The sequence below is a fragment of the Homarus americanus genome, unplaced genomic scaffold (genome assembly GCF_018991925.1).
Source record: "Homarus americanus isolate GMGI-L3 unplaced genomic scaffold, GMGI_Hamer_2.0 scaffold36970, whole genome shotgun sequence".
NCBI classification, from domain to species: Eukaryota; Metazoa; Arthropoda; class Malacostraca; order Decapoda; family Nephropidae; genus Homarus; species Homarus americanus.
This window is the reverse complement of record NW_024740094.1, coordinates 4,392,025-4,407,638: the sequence shown is the minus strand read 5'-3', so window position 1 is coordinate 4,407,638 and position 15,614 is coordinate 4,392,025. Positions and strand designations below refer to the sequence as shown.

The window sequence follows — 15,614 nt, the reverse complement described above, 5'->3', positions numbered from 1 at the left end:
TGTCTCCAAGGCCTCAATGCCACAGTGTTCAACACACACGACAAGATTTAAGCAATGATTAAAAAACTGACATTCTGGTCAAGCTGCATCAATTTAAATTCCCTTAACTATTTTCCAATGCTACAAGACTTTATTGAAACAAATGAAAGTGTCTTACATGAGCATGTGATAGGCCTAATAACAGGACACCTCAAGCAACTGGGCCAACAGCTACAAAGTTATTTTCCCATCTGGAACTCATCTCAGACCTGGATACACAATCCATTTGTAGTTTCCCCCCCAGTCCCACATCTGTCATTTCACGAACAGCCTTATCAGAGAGAGCCTTGAGTGTATTGATGCCCTTTGTTACTACGTACTTATGTGAAGCTGGTTTTTCTGTGCTAACAGCAGTGAAGACAAAGTATCGTCAGAGGTTAGATGCTGAGAAAGACTTAAGAGTGAAACTGTCTCAATTGCTTCCAACTTCACTGACTTTTGTGCTAAAATGCAGACACATCCTTTACATTAATAGGTAAGTAGCGACGTAACAATATTCATGTTCCAAAGACGTCATAACATTGGTTGTTTGACATGTGCTCATTTATAGTACACTGTTTATACATAAGTGTGTTACAATGAAAAGTGGTAGGGTGCACCAACTCTGCCCGAGCTTGGAAAGGGATGTGTGGCCTAAAAAGTTTGGGAACTGCTGAACTCTAACAGATGAACCCTGATGTGCATTATGGGGAGAGTGTGGAGACCTTGATCCCCTAGCCAGCAGCCTGTACAGCAAGGGTGAGGAAACTTTTGAGGTTAAAATCGTAAAAGTTCTTTGGGAACCACCTAATATTTTCAATGCTAATAAGTAATACAGGTGTATCTCCATTAGCCAGAATCCCTCTTAAGTGAAACACTCCATTAGCTGGAATTGAAATTTGCTCAGAATTTTTCCGGAAAATTTCTCAATTCCGGGTTTGGGAACAAATTCCAAGGTTGAAAATTAGGTACATTTTCTGAAAATTCCAAGAAAATTTCTGGGAAAATCTCAACACAGTTTTATTTCTGGGTCTGGGAATAAATTTTCAGGGCATTCCAAAAGATTGCATCATGCTCCAACCCATCCCCACATGACAGGGACGTGGGCGGCCTAGCTGTTTGGATCGCTCAGTTCATATTCTGCTGCCATTGTAGAAGGTTGTTCCCTTGCTAGCTGCTGTTTTTGTGGACAATTTGTGTTGTGCAATGCTCTACATTACTGTACCAGAACAAAATCAGCCAAAAATACAGTGTTAAAGCAGTGCTTTCCATGAAGAATTAAGGGATCTATTGGAGACTTATTGCCATGATGACACAATCAATTTTACAGCCTCCAGGATGTTGAATTGTGTCTTCCAGAAATGTTTCGGTGTTAGTTCAGGATCATTGGAAGTTGCCTGATGACACCTCCTAAACATTTTCTTCATGTACAACCTCTTGAAGTTGCTGATCACATTCTGGTCCATTGGCTGTATGATTGATGTAGTGTTTGGAGGCAAAAACAACACTTTCACAAAGTCAAATTGATACTCCAAAGTTCTGGCAAGGTCAGGGTCATGACCAGGAGCATTATCCATGAGGAGAAGAGCATTTAAAGGGAGTTTATTGGTGGTTAGGTAGCTCTTCACAGAAGGGCAAAACACCTCAACAGCCCATTCATTAAAGAGCTGTCTTGTCACTCATGCCTTACGGTTGGACTTCCAATAAACTCCAAGCTTTCCTCTTACCACTTTTTGTTGTTTGAACACCCTGGGGTTCTCAGAGTGGTAGACAAGCATAGGCTTCAGTCTAGGGTTGCCATATCTGAACATTAAAAAGGACGTTCTGTTTGACATCCTTCTATTTGCTTTGCTTTATCAGTCATGGCAATGATACATGTCTGGAAAAGTACAACAAATCGTAAGCACTGGCTGTGGCACCAAGCGACAAACTCACAACAAAGACTAAGATCAAACACTGTCACTGCAGGTTAAAGACTGGCCAACCACCGGTCACCGTCATAGTTGTCGACACACGTAAATAATATAGCGAAAGTGGCTAGATTATGGTTGAAAATTGCTAAAATGCCTTAAATTCAGCACAAGAAAAACAAATGCTACAGTGTAAAAAAGCCATAAGAAAAAATGGTATACTTTCATCATTTCATTTATGGCTGTAATAGCACTAAATACAAAAAAAACTATAATGCGCGTGGCTGAAGAACAAAGAAAAGCAGTACATGGCACTACAGGTTACCCCAAAAACTGCTAGCAGCTAAGTTGACAACACCGTACAGGCGTACACGTGACTTATCAGCTGACGAAAACTGAACAAGATCTCTACTGTTTCCACCTCCCCTCTCTCACAGTTTCTCTCTCTCTCTCTCTCTCTCTCGTCATTACAGTTTCATGTTTCTTTCCGTGGAGAAAATGATGGAAGCTGAAGTTCCGGACTTTAAAAGAATTTAAAAAATTCCTCCCGGATGAAGATTTCGAGACCTAAATGGAGGACATGTCCGGGAAAATAGGGACGTATGGCAACCCTACTTCAGTCGGAAATCTCCTGAAGCATTGGCACCAAGCAATAGAGTGAGACGGTCTTTCATGGGTTTATGCCCAGGTAAAGAGGCTTCGTCTCGGGTGATGAACGTTCTTTTGGGCATCTTTTTCCAGAACAGCCCAGTTTCGTCCACATTGAACACTTGCTGTGGAAGATAATTTTCTTCTTCCACCAGTTCTTTAAACTCCACTAAAAACTTTGCTGCCCCTTCCTTATCAGCACTAGCAGCCTCACCATGCCTAACAACACTAAAAATGTCACTCCTTTTCTTAAATTTTTCGAATCAGCCTTTGCTGGCCCTAAAATCTTCAACTTCTGTGCCTGAAGAACCAGGTTGATCTGCCTTTAAATGTTCGTAAATCTCCCTAGCTCTTTCACAAATAAATTCAGTAGAAACTGAATCACCTTTCATCTGTTTCTCCCTAATCCAGATGATAAGTAACCTCTCTGTTTCTGCAATTAGGGATCTACTTTTAAACACTGGTAGATTTGTCTCTCACTTTCACTTCTTTAAATTTGTCTTTCTGTGCAAGAATTGTCGGCACAGTTGATGTCGACATGCCATATTCTTTGCATAGCGCATTTGTCCTAATGCCTTCTTCACGTTTTTTTTTATAATTTCCTGCTTGGTTTGGATTGAAATCACTTTTCTTGATCTCTTAGGCCCCATGCTGGATTCAAACAATCTCAACACGTGATATTTTAAGTCTAAACTGGCTGTAAATAAAGAATATTTTCTTTAAAATAACACTGCACTGCGCTATATATTGTCAATATGTAAAATAAATTTCAAAATGACCAATAATTTGCTTAGAAACACAGAAAAAAAGCATTTAGTTGAAGAGAGTCTCAAGCAAGATGTTACCTCCACTGAAAACAGAGAGAAACTAACGCTTGTTTGGTGTGTTGCCAGGCTGGATGGCGCACATAAAACTAGTTTCATTACCTTCAATTATGTTCAATAATTGTTAAAATTACTACAAAAATTAATATTAAACTTTTAAAATTATTGAGTAGTATAAACTTCTTGATACTTTACTAAAATAGTAAGGAATTTAAGCCCTAGAACCGATTACAGTTAACCCTCACTTTATGCGGTCCCACATTCCGCGTTTCCACGTTTACGCGGTGCCCTGCCAGAACCCAGGATGCTCACATTCCGAGGGGCGTGTACCCATTTACGCGGAGAGCTGCTGGCGAGCCGCGCCATTTTTGGATCCAAACCTCCCGCCATCCGCCATGTTGTGTAAGCGGCGCGAACATGGTGCGCACAAGGTCGCCCAGTCATCAAAACATTACCAGTTCTTCACCCGCCACCCACCACAGCCGGCCCAAGTCAGTGATAGTGATAATTATGGTGAGGATATGGACTTATATGGACTTTGGGGAGTTTGACAAAGAGGCCCTGCAAGCCTCTGTGGTGGATAGTGATACAATTGATACAAGTGACACAGGTGAGGGCCAATAATCTGCCCTCTGCCTCGGAACCAACCGCCCATCCCCGTGTGCCCAGCCATTTTTTCTACTAATGTAAGTGTTAAAAAACCTAATATTATTGATATTTCTCTTAATTATTAATTGTGTGTGCATACCATCATAAAGTTAAGATAATATTTTTACTACAACATAGTTGTGTGTCGTCAAAAAGTGGAGTTTGGGGATCGGCCCGGACTCCATTTCAATTAATCCCATATGTTATGTTATTCACTTTACGCGTTTCTCACTTTACGCGGGACCCTCCGGGTTACATTAACCGCGTAAAGTGAGGGTTAACTGTACTGTATTGGGGGACTAATACTACAGCTGGTGGACTGCCCAGTGCAAGCCAAAACTTGTTGTGGTCTGTTCGTAAGAAACTTGTTAATCGAGGGGTTGCTCGTTAGCCGAAGTTAAGAATCTTATGGAAGGTAACTCATTAACCAAAATCTCGTTAACCGAGGCGCTCGTTAACCGAGGGACCACTGTACTTTAAGCATTGTTACTTTGATACAACCTGATAAAATGGACAAATAATGAAAATGAAACAAACAAAAGTAGGTACAGTACTTACATTCAGGAAGCTTCCCTGTGGCGTGACACGCAAATAATCATGCTGGAACCTGATAACCCGCGCTGGGCATTCAAACAATGTCATGAAAAGGCACGCGTTCCTGAACGTCGACCGGGGTGTAGGGGTTAAAATATACTTATTTAACCAAGCTTTTAAATAAAGTATTCAGAATTATTTGTGGAAAAAAATGGTGTCTATCTTAATTTGAACTGATTTTATTGACTCCAGTATCAACATTTCTTACTTTTTTTTCATTAAATGCAAATTCTAGAACAAGGCAGAAATATCGAAAATATAAATCTAGGTTTTGTCAAGGCTTTTGACAGTGTACCCCATGAAAGGCTGAGAATTAAATTGGAAGGGTACTGGATTCAGGGAAGTGTCCTAGCATGGATCAGAGAGTTTCTGCATGACCATAAGTAGTGTGTGGTGATAAATGGGATGAAATCGTCATGTGTACTTATGACTAGCGGAGTACCACAGGGCAGTGTATTGGGCCTGTTGTTGTTTGTCTGCTTCATTAATGACATGCCAGAAGCTATACACTCCTCCATACAAATGTTTGCAGACATTGCTAAGTTAATTAGTGAAATTAAGATCCAAACAGACTGTGAAGAGTTGCAGAAAGGTCTCTCTGCACCTGGGTCGCACCAATAGTAAGGAGATGTATCACATGTCCCAACAGCACAAAGAAACAGCATTAATTGAGACCAAATGTGAAAAGGACCTGGGTGTGTATGTTGTCAATGAACTTAAGTTGTCGGGCTATTGTGAGAAGAAGGTGCATCAGGCAATCAAACTAGTAGGTCTTATAAGAAGGTCATTTAGATATCTGGATGGTCCGTTGCATTCCCACTGCTCCCTCACACCTAGACCGCAGAGTCATCAATAAAGTATCCGGCTATCGTCAGTTCAACTCCCTATTCCGAGACGTGAGCTCAAAGAAGCTAGTCATATGTAAGCTTTTTAACACTCACAGCTCATAGCATTAATTACAGTGATATCCCAGTTATTGTGCAATAGTTTATTTTCTTAGTAAATGGAGAAAAGACCATTTGGGTTTGAGAACTTAACCCATAAACATTTATGAATGTTGCTTCCAGTTCACCTCTAATTAGTAATTCTAGAGGTAACCAGAAACCGCAAAAATGCCTTGAATAAAGATGAAAGCTAAAGTATTTTTTGAGGAAGATTGTGATAAGTGCAAGTATAAATGACCAACATTTCATCCCTTCAACTTTACCGAACATAACATTTTAGAATATGGAGTGGGAAAGCAGAAAGGTATAGGGGATTAGAGAAATGGAGTGGAAAGAAGTGGTAAGATGCACCGGTGCTGTCAAGCACTCCTCAACAGCTGATCTTTAAATCACCACCACGCAGTCACACACAAGCAAATTTTCATACAATAAGACCTTCACTCTGGATGCTTGCTGTCTTAATTCCTGACTTTTTTGTGGTCTTTAATTTTTTCTTTTTTTGTGTGTGTGTGTGCAGCCACACGCAGAGTGGCTAGCCCTCTTGGTGAACAGGGAAGCATCTTGCATAAGTCTTCCCCTGCCAGTACACAGCCCCTCCCCATTAAGACTCCTGCTGTGCCTCCTCGTGGCAACACACGGTAACTGGGTGCCTCGTGGGCACAGGCTAAATCAGCAGGTGATCTCAGAGTAGCAGTGGACCCCAGACGGACGGCGCATAGGCCCACTGGCATGAGAACATGTTCTGGCACCTACCAACCACTGCCCCGCTGCCTTGTAGATTAACCTTGGCAGGTTTAAGGCTATGGGAGTAAACCCCAAATGAAAAATCTGCGGTGGAGCCCCGCATCAGGCAGACATGCTTACAGAGCTCCAACAAAACCCCAACGATGGTGTTGGCAGAAGAGGTGACCACAAGGGAAACCCAACGACTACACCGGCGGACGAAGGCAATGCCTGATGTACAGGCTACTAAGGCGAAACCTAACAAACTGGGCTATCGGCAATCCATTGCGACTCTCCCTCTCCCCAGTCATTGCAACACTTGCACCACTGGATCAGGAAAAGGGAGAGCCAAGATGTGTGGTTGCAGTCTGCATTCCTGCCTCACCACATAAATCAACTCACGCACAGCCATCATCCAGTTCATCATATCTCTCATCATCATTAAAACCCCTATACCCTCTAAAGTCTTTCGGCTACAGACGAATGGCGACGGGGATAGGCAGAGATGACTGCCGGGAGTCTCCAGTCACAACTCAGCACGGGCGGCACAGATAAGATGGTCGTTTATGCACTGGGATCGAAGCAGCAGTGCAATCTGGTCCTGTCTCTGCGACTGAGCAGCCCTTTTGGGGAACCACTCTGCTCACCCCACATGGGGAGGGGGCTAGAAAGGTGCCCTAACCATAGCCTGCCTAAAGCCCAACCTGACTGGGCAACCGCACCCAGTAAGGTCATCACTAAGCAGTTGAAAACACAATCAAAATCACAGATCCAAACAAAAACAAACCATACAACCTCTTATGGTCGCTGAATGGAATGTCAGGACCCTTTTGGATACTGGCACACATGCGTGTCCTGAAAGAAGAACTGCCCTTGAGGCTAAAGAGCTGGCTAGGTATAACATCGACATAGCAGCCAGATGAGGACCAATTCACAAAACAGGGGTCTGGCTACACCTTCTGGAAGGGTAAGCCTGCTGTGGAAAGAAATCGCATTTATGGAGTTGCTTTTGCCATCCGCCAACGCATCCTACACAGGCTAACTGAAGTGCCTATTGGGATCAACGAGCGCCTCACGACACTTCGAGTCCCACTGAATCACTCACATGATGCCTTCTTCATCAGTGCATACGCCCCAACACTGGATGCAGAGGATGACATCAAGGAGGCCTTTTACGCCAACCTCGGCAGAGTGCTAACCTCTATCCCCAGAGAATATAAGGTTGTGCTCCCTGGTGACTTCAATGCCAGAGTTGGCAGAGATGCTAACATTTGGCAGGGAACCATAGGGAGAAATGGACTATGCAAGTGTAATCCCAACGGCCTACTTCTCCTCAGCAAGTGTGCTGCACACAACCTCACTATCACCAACACCTTGTTTAGGCAGGCCGACAAATTCAAGGGTTCGTGGCAACACCCACGATCCAAACACTGGCATCTCATTGACTACATTATTGTCAGAGAAAGAGATCGCCGAGATGTCTTCATCACCCGTGCTGTGCCTGGCTCAGACCACAGTGACACTTGTGTGATACTCAGGTGGTCCTTACACTCAGGGGTAAAGGAAACACACTGATGTCAAGTCTGTAAGTTCTATTTCTGGTACAAACACAAAAAGGAGTTAAGACAGTGGTAAACAGCGTCCTGTCTTGGAATCTCTCTGGGTATCTCTATCTGCGCATGCGCGTACAGCGCTCATGTGCCCAAAGCCTGAACTAACACTTGTGACAAAAGGGAGTATGATTATAAAACATATAATACAGAGACCTGAATCAATAATGGTAAATAGTACAGAGTTACATATTACAGCCATATTCGTCTCAAATATCTACACCTCCCTCCCCCCTCACGCTCGTAGTGCAATCTCGAGCGGACTCTTTTTCCAGGAGCCTTTGAGAGTGACGTGGGAAAACTGGGGGGGTCACTGAATGAGGACTTACTTTTCTCGTCCAAGCAAGGGTTCACAGGGATGTGGGGGAGGGGTTCACCACTAGGGGACGGTACTGAACGAAGGAAGCGGCGATTCCGCCACCATACCCGACCACTAGGGAGACGAACCTCGTAATCCCTGGTCTTGCCGCAGCCCATGACAACCCCGACCTTGTCCCAGCGGTGAGACGTCGGGTCTTGAATCCGAACTGTTTGCCCGATATTCAACCTGGGAAGGGGTCGGACGTGCTGATCGTACTGTGCCTTTACCTGGTCAGCACGGGCGGCTGCACGACGATCGCAGTCCTCGGTCCTGGCCTGCCACTCCCTCGAGAAGGACTCAGGATGGGCAGGGACACATGACCGTAGTGGGTGGCCGTATAACATCTGTGCTGGTGAGCGACCTGTGAAGTTGGGGGTATTCCGCAATTCCAATAAACCCCGGTCAAACTTCTCACAGTCAATGTTGCCTGAGGGTGCCATCTTGAGGATGAGATGCTTGACGGACTTTATGGCAGCCTCGGCATGTCCATTGGACTGGGGATAATGTGGCGAGGACACCACATGATGAACTCCCCATCGCTCCATGCAGTCCCGGAAGTCGTTGCTGGTGAACTGGGGCCCGCCGTCAGTCCTCAGGCGGAGAGGGACACCAACTTCCTGGAAGTAGCGACAGAACATACGTACTGTATGAGAGGCAGTAGTGTTGCCTCCGCAGGGAACGACAACAGGCCACCCTGAGAGCCGGTCGGCGATGACGAGAAAGGACTTTCCCGCCACAACGAAGAAATCCGCAGAGACGGACTCAAAGGGCCTCGTAGGGTTGTCATTGTTCATGAGGGGTTCCTGCTGCTGACTAGGCTGCAGCACCTGGCATGGCTCGCAGACTTGAACGGAACTAGCGATGTCGGAGTCGATGCCTGGCCAAAAAACAGCTTGTCTCGCCCGGCGCTTCGTAGCTTCCACACCCCTGTGGCTGTCGTGCAGGTGGGCTAGGGTTCGGCGGCTGAGGGCGGCAGGAACCACAACTCTTGCTCCGTACAAGACGAGGTCGCCATCAGCATAGAGGTCGTCCCGCATCTTCCAGTATGGGAGTAAAGAGCTGTGTAAGTCGTACTGGTTGGAGGGAAATCCCGAGGTCACGCAGGTCAGTAGACGGATGTACGAAGGGTCCGCTCTTGCCGCGGCTCGGAGTTCCTGAAGAGTCCTGTCGGCGTCCTGCGGTGGAGACTCTTCTGAGATGACGGCGTTCACGGTCACTACGGCCCTGAGGTGTGCAGTAGCATCAGCACATGCGATCTCATCCTCTGGTGTGGGGTGGCTGACTGGGGCTCGTGACAAAGCATCAGGGATGCAGAGCAGCTTGCCAGCATGCCACACAGCTGTGAAGAGGTAGGGCGAGATCTTCTCCTTAAGGCGTTGGAGGCGGGGATTCTCGACCGCATCCAAGGAGTAGTGGTTCAGGATCGGGATGAGTGGCCAATGATCCGTCATGAGGTTGAAGTGTTGTAGGCCGATCAGATACAACCTACATTTGGACATGGCCCAGACGGCGGCTAACAGCTCCAGTTCGATGGTGGTGTAGCGAGTCTCGGCGTCAGTGAGAAACCGAGAGCCACACTGAACCAGACAAAGGCGTCCATTGCCGTGGTCCTGTAGCAGAGCATATCCAATCCCAAAGAGGCGAGAGGCATCAGTCTGGAGGACAACTGGCAGGGCCGGGTCGAAGGAAGCGAGAACAGGTGGGCTAAGGAGAGCTGTCTTGACGCGACGGAATGCCTCATCATGGTCAGCTGTCCAGGTGAATGTTCTCTTGGGGCTCATCAGGGGGCATAGAGGCTGTGCTGCAGCGGCAATGTGGGGGTGAACTCAGCCAACTGGTTTACCAGGCCCATGAACGAGCGGAGGTCGGTCAGGTTGGCAGGAGTTGGGAAGTCCCGGATCGCGCTGACCTTTACAGGATCAGCCGAGATGCCCTTGCCTGAGAGGGTGTACCCACAGAAGTTCACACTAGGTGCGGCGACCACAAACTTATCCTTGTTGAGGGTGATCCCGTACTTGCGGCACCTGGTGAGCATCTGGTGAATACGCTCAAGATGCGTGGAGTAATCCTCGTCATATAGGAGCACGTCGTCGATGACCTTGACACAGTTCGCCACACCCTGAAGGGCCATGTTACCACGGAGGCAGAAAGCATCGCCAGTAGCCGCGAAACCCATAGGTCCTCTGCAGTGCTGAAATCGGCCGTACGGTGTGATGAACGTCGTGAGGTGCTGATCTTCTTCAGCAAGTTCCATCTGCCAGTACCCACATAAGGCATCTGCTGTAGTAAAGTACCTTGCCTTCGGGTCCACACTGCGTATAGCGGCGAAGGGTGTCGGTGAAGGGTGGGTCGGGCAGGAAACTTGGCTATTCAGCTTGGTGAGGTCGACGGTGATACGAACTCCAGTAATGTTCTTGGCGACTGTTACCATGGGGTGACACCAATCCGAGGGGTCGTCACCAGCAGGCTTAATGATCCCCTGGGCTACCATAGAGTCGAGTTCCTTCTTAACTTGGCTCTGGAAAGCGAAGGGTATCTGTCTCGGTGTGTGGATGGCGAAAGGTACTGCGTCATCCTTCAGGTGAATTCTCATGGGGGAGCCAGCCGTTGGCTTGAGTGGAGCCATCTTGAGGTCCTCCTTGGAAACCAGCACGTCCTTGAATTGCAGTAGGAAGAACTCCCTGGCTGCAGAAGGTGACGTATTGGGTGGGAGGGGCAGCTCCTTGCACCTGTTGACATGTTTTATTTCCAGAATTGGCTTAGGGAAGTCTGAAGATATTATGGCCAACTCTTGACAGTGGCCATAAGACAGTAGTGGCATCTGAACACCTTTGTGGACTGAATCCTGGCAAGAACATGACTGCTACCTAGGGTAGAGGCCTGAAATGTACCCAGAGCAGATGCCATTGTAGAAACCGTCTGCGGTGGCGTTGCTAGGGGATTGGCCCAGTGGTTGCAAGCTGCTCTTAGGGATCCGCCAGAATGTCGAGGTGTCTTGTGCCGATGACTGTGACGTCCTTACCTGTGTCAGGAAGCTCTGGATCACGGGATGTAGCGTCGCCCGTGTGACAGGTGAACACAGATGGGTTGAGGGTGTCAGCTTGCTGACAGGAAGAAGAAGGATCCACAGCGACGACAAGCGCTTGTTCTTCGCCGCCTGAGACTTGCAAAGTAGTATTATTATTCTTCTTCTGTGACTGACAGCATTTGTCAAAGTGTCTAATCTTGGCTACAGGAAGCGGCACTGAACGTTGTTGGCAGGGCACTTCAGTGTCGAGCCCAACCAACCCACGATAGCCACAGTTACGGGTGCTGTCAGCGGCAGGGGCATTCAGAACCATGCCGATGGGCACAACACTGGCAGGAATGACCTGGCGTCGAAGTCTGAAGTGATGCTGAAGATTGATCTTGAAGCTGAAGTCGGATGTGAAGCTGAAGTCGGATGTAAACTGAAGTCCAGTCCGTCAACTGTTCTTCTTATATCACGGAGATGGCACACAGCTGGTTAGATGGAGCACAGATGCTTAAATCGCACTTCTGAGTGAAAGCTTAAATAGGCGGCAGAGTGGTGACAACATCCTGTAGAAGAAGGCAGTGTCGAGGAGATAAGCTTCTGAATAAGCTCTTCGTCCCTTGCGCCCATGAGGATAATCATCTTCAGCTGTGTTTCCTCACAAGTCGGCGGTTCCCAGGACAAACGTCAACCTCCTCAGCGTCGTCTGGTCGTCACGTAAAAATCGACAAGCGACTCACCTCAGCTGCTTACAATTGAGAAGTTCTCTCCTCACGGAGAGCTTCGTTGTGGAGGCCCATGATATGCATCTGCAAAGCATCAAGACGTCCTTCACACTCTTGTGTCTGTGCCGTGGGGAATTTGCAGGGGTGTGCTCCAGGATACGTTCGCGTCTCTAGGGTGGAACACATCCTCATCTGGATCAGCTGTTATTTCTCCTAGGCAACCTTGTCGTCGACCATCATCGGATAATGTCCCACCTCCGGCGCCATTCACGGAATACCTGGAGCAGGCATCAGCTTTGAGTGGCGGTGGGCTCTGTGAGTGCTTTCTGGCCAGGGGGCAAAAGTTGAAGAGGACCCTGCAGGTACCTGTGGACGAAGAGAGAGCAGGTGTAGTAGCTGCTTGAAAGGTTAACAGGTGCCAACAACTTCGATAATGGCACTGAACCTGGCATTTTTCTTGTTGGCGTCTGTGATTCTCTTCACGCCGTTCATAGTCTTCCTGTACGCCTCCTGATGTCGTCTTGTGGTCGGTTTCTTCAAAACTGAATTAAATGAAGGAAGTCGATACCTGTGGCAGATTGCTGGCGTGTGTGAGTGGGGACTAAGGGTGGGTGGGGGCGGCAGTCCCACTTCGATCCACTTGGAGTCCACTTACTGCACCGACATCCGTCTAGTAGGGCTTGTTGGTATCTGAAGAAACCCAATAAATTCCTGATCTTCCATATGGTCTGGTTTATTTCTCTCACAATTACTGTAATTAATAAGTGAGCAGAGAAGAGCAATAGATCTTTTAAATGGAGAATATCCTGCGGCGTCTGTGTGTGTGTGTGTGCGTTAGGTTAGATGCGTGTACTCAGGGGCAGGCCTATTTCTAGCGGGCTGGCTGGCTCAGACACTCAGTGCCGGTCGAGACGAAGCAAGGGGTGGATATCAAACTTGAGCTCTCCATAGATTCTTAAATAGGCTTCCCTCTTTTAAAGTGCAGGAACACGGAAACACTTTTAAAAGACACTAAGGGCACACACAACATGAAAGCACTTCACAACACTGCACTGTAAATCCAGGAATATTGTGTTGGTCTGGCAAGATCCTTTCGACAAGAGAAGTTGACAAGATCTTGTCGAGAGATTCTGTGTCCTCCAATTCTAGATAATGTGATGTCCCAGCCCTAAACACTTTCTCGCCATGTGATACTCAGGTGGTCCTTACACTCCAGGGTAAAGGAAACACACTGATGTAAATCCATGGATTCTACTATTTCTGGTACAAACACAAAAAGGAGTTCATGATGGTAAACAGCGTCCTGTCTTAGAGTCTCTCTGGGTAACTCTATCTCGCATCTTGGCATTACAGCTCATGTGCCCAAAAGCCTGAACTAACACTTGGCGACAAAAGGGAGTATGATTATACTTATATAATACAGAGACCTGAATCAATAATGGTAAATAGTACAGAGTTACATATTACAGCCATATTAGGTCTCAAATATCTACAACACTGATCATCGACTTGTCAGATCCAAGCTCTCACTTCACGTCGCCCCAAAACGGCAAAGGCAGCAAGCCTCCAGAGGAGGTTTTAATACTAAGTGTCTGGAAGATCCAGCGGTAGCACATGCTTTCAGAGAGCCGCTCGAACATGGGCTTATAAACAACCCAACAGCAAACAACGTGAATCCCAGTGCCGGATGGGATGCTCTTAATACTGTTATGACAATAACCTGCAGAGAGACCGTCGGCCAGATCAAAAGAATATACCAGGACTGGTTTGATGAAAATGACCCGGCAATCAAAGTACTCATCGATGATAAATGTGCTGCTTTACTGATTGGCAGAACAACCCAGTCTCAAACCAAAGCTGATACCTTCCCAAGAAGAAGAAAACTGCAGCTCAGTGGAAACTTTGCAATCTAAAGAACAACTGGCTTAAAAATAAAGCATGTGAAGCACAAAAACTTGCAGATCAGCACAAGATGCGAGAATTTTTCATTTCCACTAAAACATTTTATGGGCCAGTCACTCATGAGCCCTCCACTCATCTGACTAACTTCATAATCAAAGACGATGAAGGCATCCTTCAGCACTGGAAAGAGCGCTACCATTCATTGCTCAACCAAAACACTGATCTGGATGTCCTGACTACCCAGCAGGTCACCTCAGCTTCCAGAGCTGACCCACCTCGGCTATCCTCTATCCCAGGATGAGGTAGCTACTGCCATCAAACAGATAAAAAATAACAAAGCCTCAGGGCTTGATGGAATCCCAGCCGAGGTGTATAAAGCAGGGGACCTCTGATTACTAGCAGTCTCCACTCTCTCCCGGAGAATATATGGGAAAAGGAGGAAATCCCCCAAGCTCTTAAAGACGCCTCCATTATCAATATTTATAAGAACAAAGGAGACCGGTCAGATTGTGGCAACTATCACAGGATCTCCTTCATGAGGCGGAAAACTTCCTCCCAGAATCTTAATGTGGTTTTAGACCATCACGTGGCACCACTGACATGATCTTTGCTGCCACAGGAAAAGTAAAGAGAACAGCGTCGTGACTTGTACATGGCTTTCATCGACCTAACGAAGGCTTTCGACTAGGTCAGCAGGGAAGCCCTCTGGTTGACCCTCAGCCGTTTTGGCTGCACATAAAAATTCATCGCCATTGTAAGGCAACTCCACGATGGCATGAACAGCAGTGTCCTGCACAACTGCACCCAGTCTGAGTTCTTCCCCATCCAAACAGGGGTTAAACAAGGGTGTGTACTGGCACCAACTCTCTTTTCCATGTTCTTGGCTGCCTTCCTTACTTGAACCAGTGCCAATTTATCCAGCGGGGTGAACATCGAGTACCGGGTGAAGGGGGGTCTTTTCAACATAAGACGACTCCAGCCAAGAACAAAGGTTGTCGGCAGCTTCCATTACTGAACTTCAGTATGTAGATGACCTCACCCTTGTTGCTCACACTGAACACAACCTACAGAAGATCCTGAACACCTACGCAGATGCCTATGGGTGTACTATTTTAAGTTTGACCGCATATACTACACCTGATGTTTGTGTTTGGCTTCAAATTTTTTAAATCTTTTGCCCATTTCCTTTGCAATAATCAGGAATGGACCTGAAAGTTGGAAGAACCATTCAGGTCCTCTCACGATGACAGCGACGCCTATTTCTAGTATTATAGGCTTATCCTGTTTATATTGCTTATAATTCATTTCGGCACGTGATGCTGATAAATGTCTCCGTACTTGACCATGGATGTCTGTGAAGACACTGATTTGCTAAGTAGCGAAATCGTCCATATAGAAGACAGGGCAAGATTTGTCTGTAAGTTTGTCATAAGGTATAACATTTGTCTGTGCCATAAACAATATATTAGGGTGATTTGCCCGTGGACTATTGACCGACCCTTTAATAGAGGTTGCAACTCTAGTTAACCCATCCTACCATGCATTTTGTATTAGATTTACAATATGACGAAGAATCTCAAAGATTTTACAATTGGTTCTTTCAACGAGGGTATTTCCCCGTGGATGATAACCTGTGATGAAGCTTTATTGGGCGCTTGCTGTGGAGGTTTGATTTGTAGAGTGCTCGCTGTGGA

The 15,614-nt window shown here is 46.6% G+C and overlaps 1 protein-coding gene across 10 annotated transcripts in view; it reads left to right on the top strand.

Annotated features, from left to right (window-relative positions):
* Positions 1 to 15,614, top strand: part of LOC121875177 (ATP-binding cassette sub-family C member 3-like) — a 309,143-nt gene that overhangs the window by 273,904 nt on the left and 19,625 nt on the right. The window contains exon 30 of one of the 10 annotated variants that reach the window (XM_042379621.1): positions 391 to 793. The exons of the other annotated variants lie outside the window; for them this stretch is intronic. Coding sequence (XP_042235555.1) covers positions 391 to 396 — 6 coding nt within the window. The 3' untranslated portion in view covers positions 397 to 793. Of the gene's footprint in view, positions 1 to 390; positions 794 to 15,614 lie in introns of those variants that run through there. 10 annotated transcript variants of the gene reach the window in all.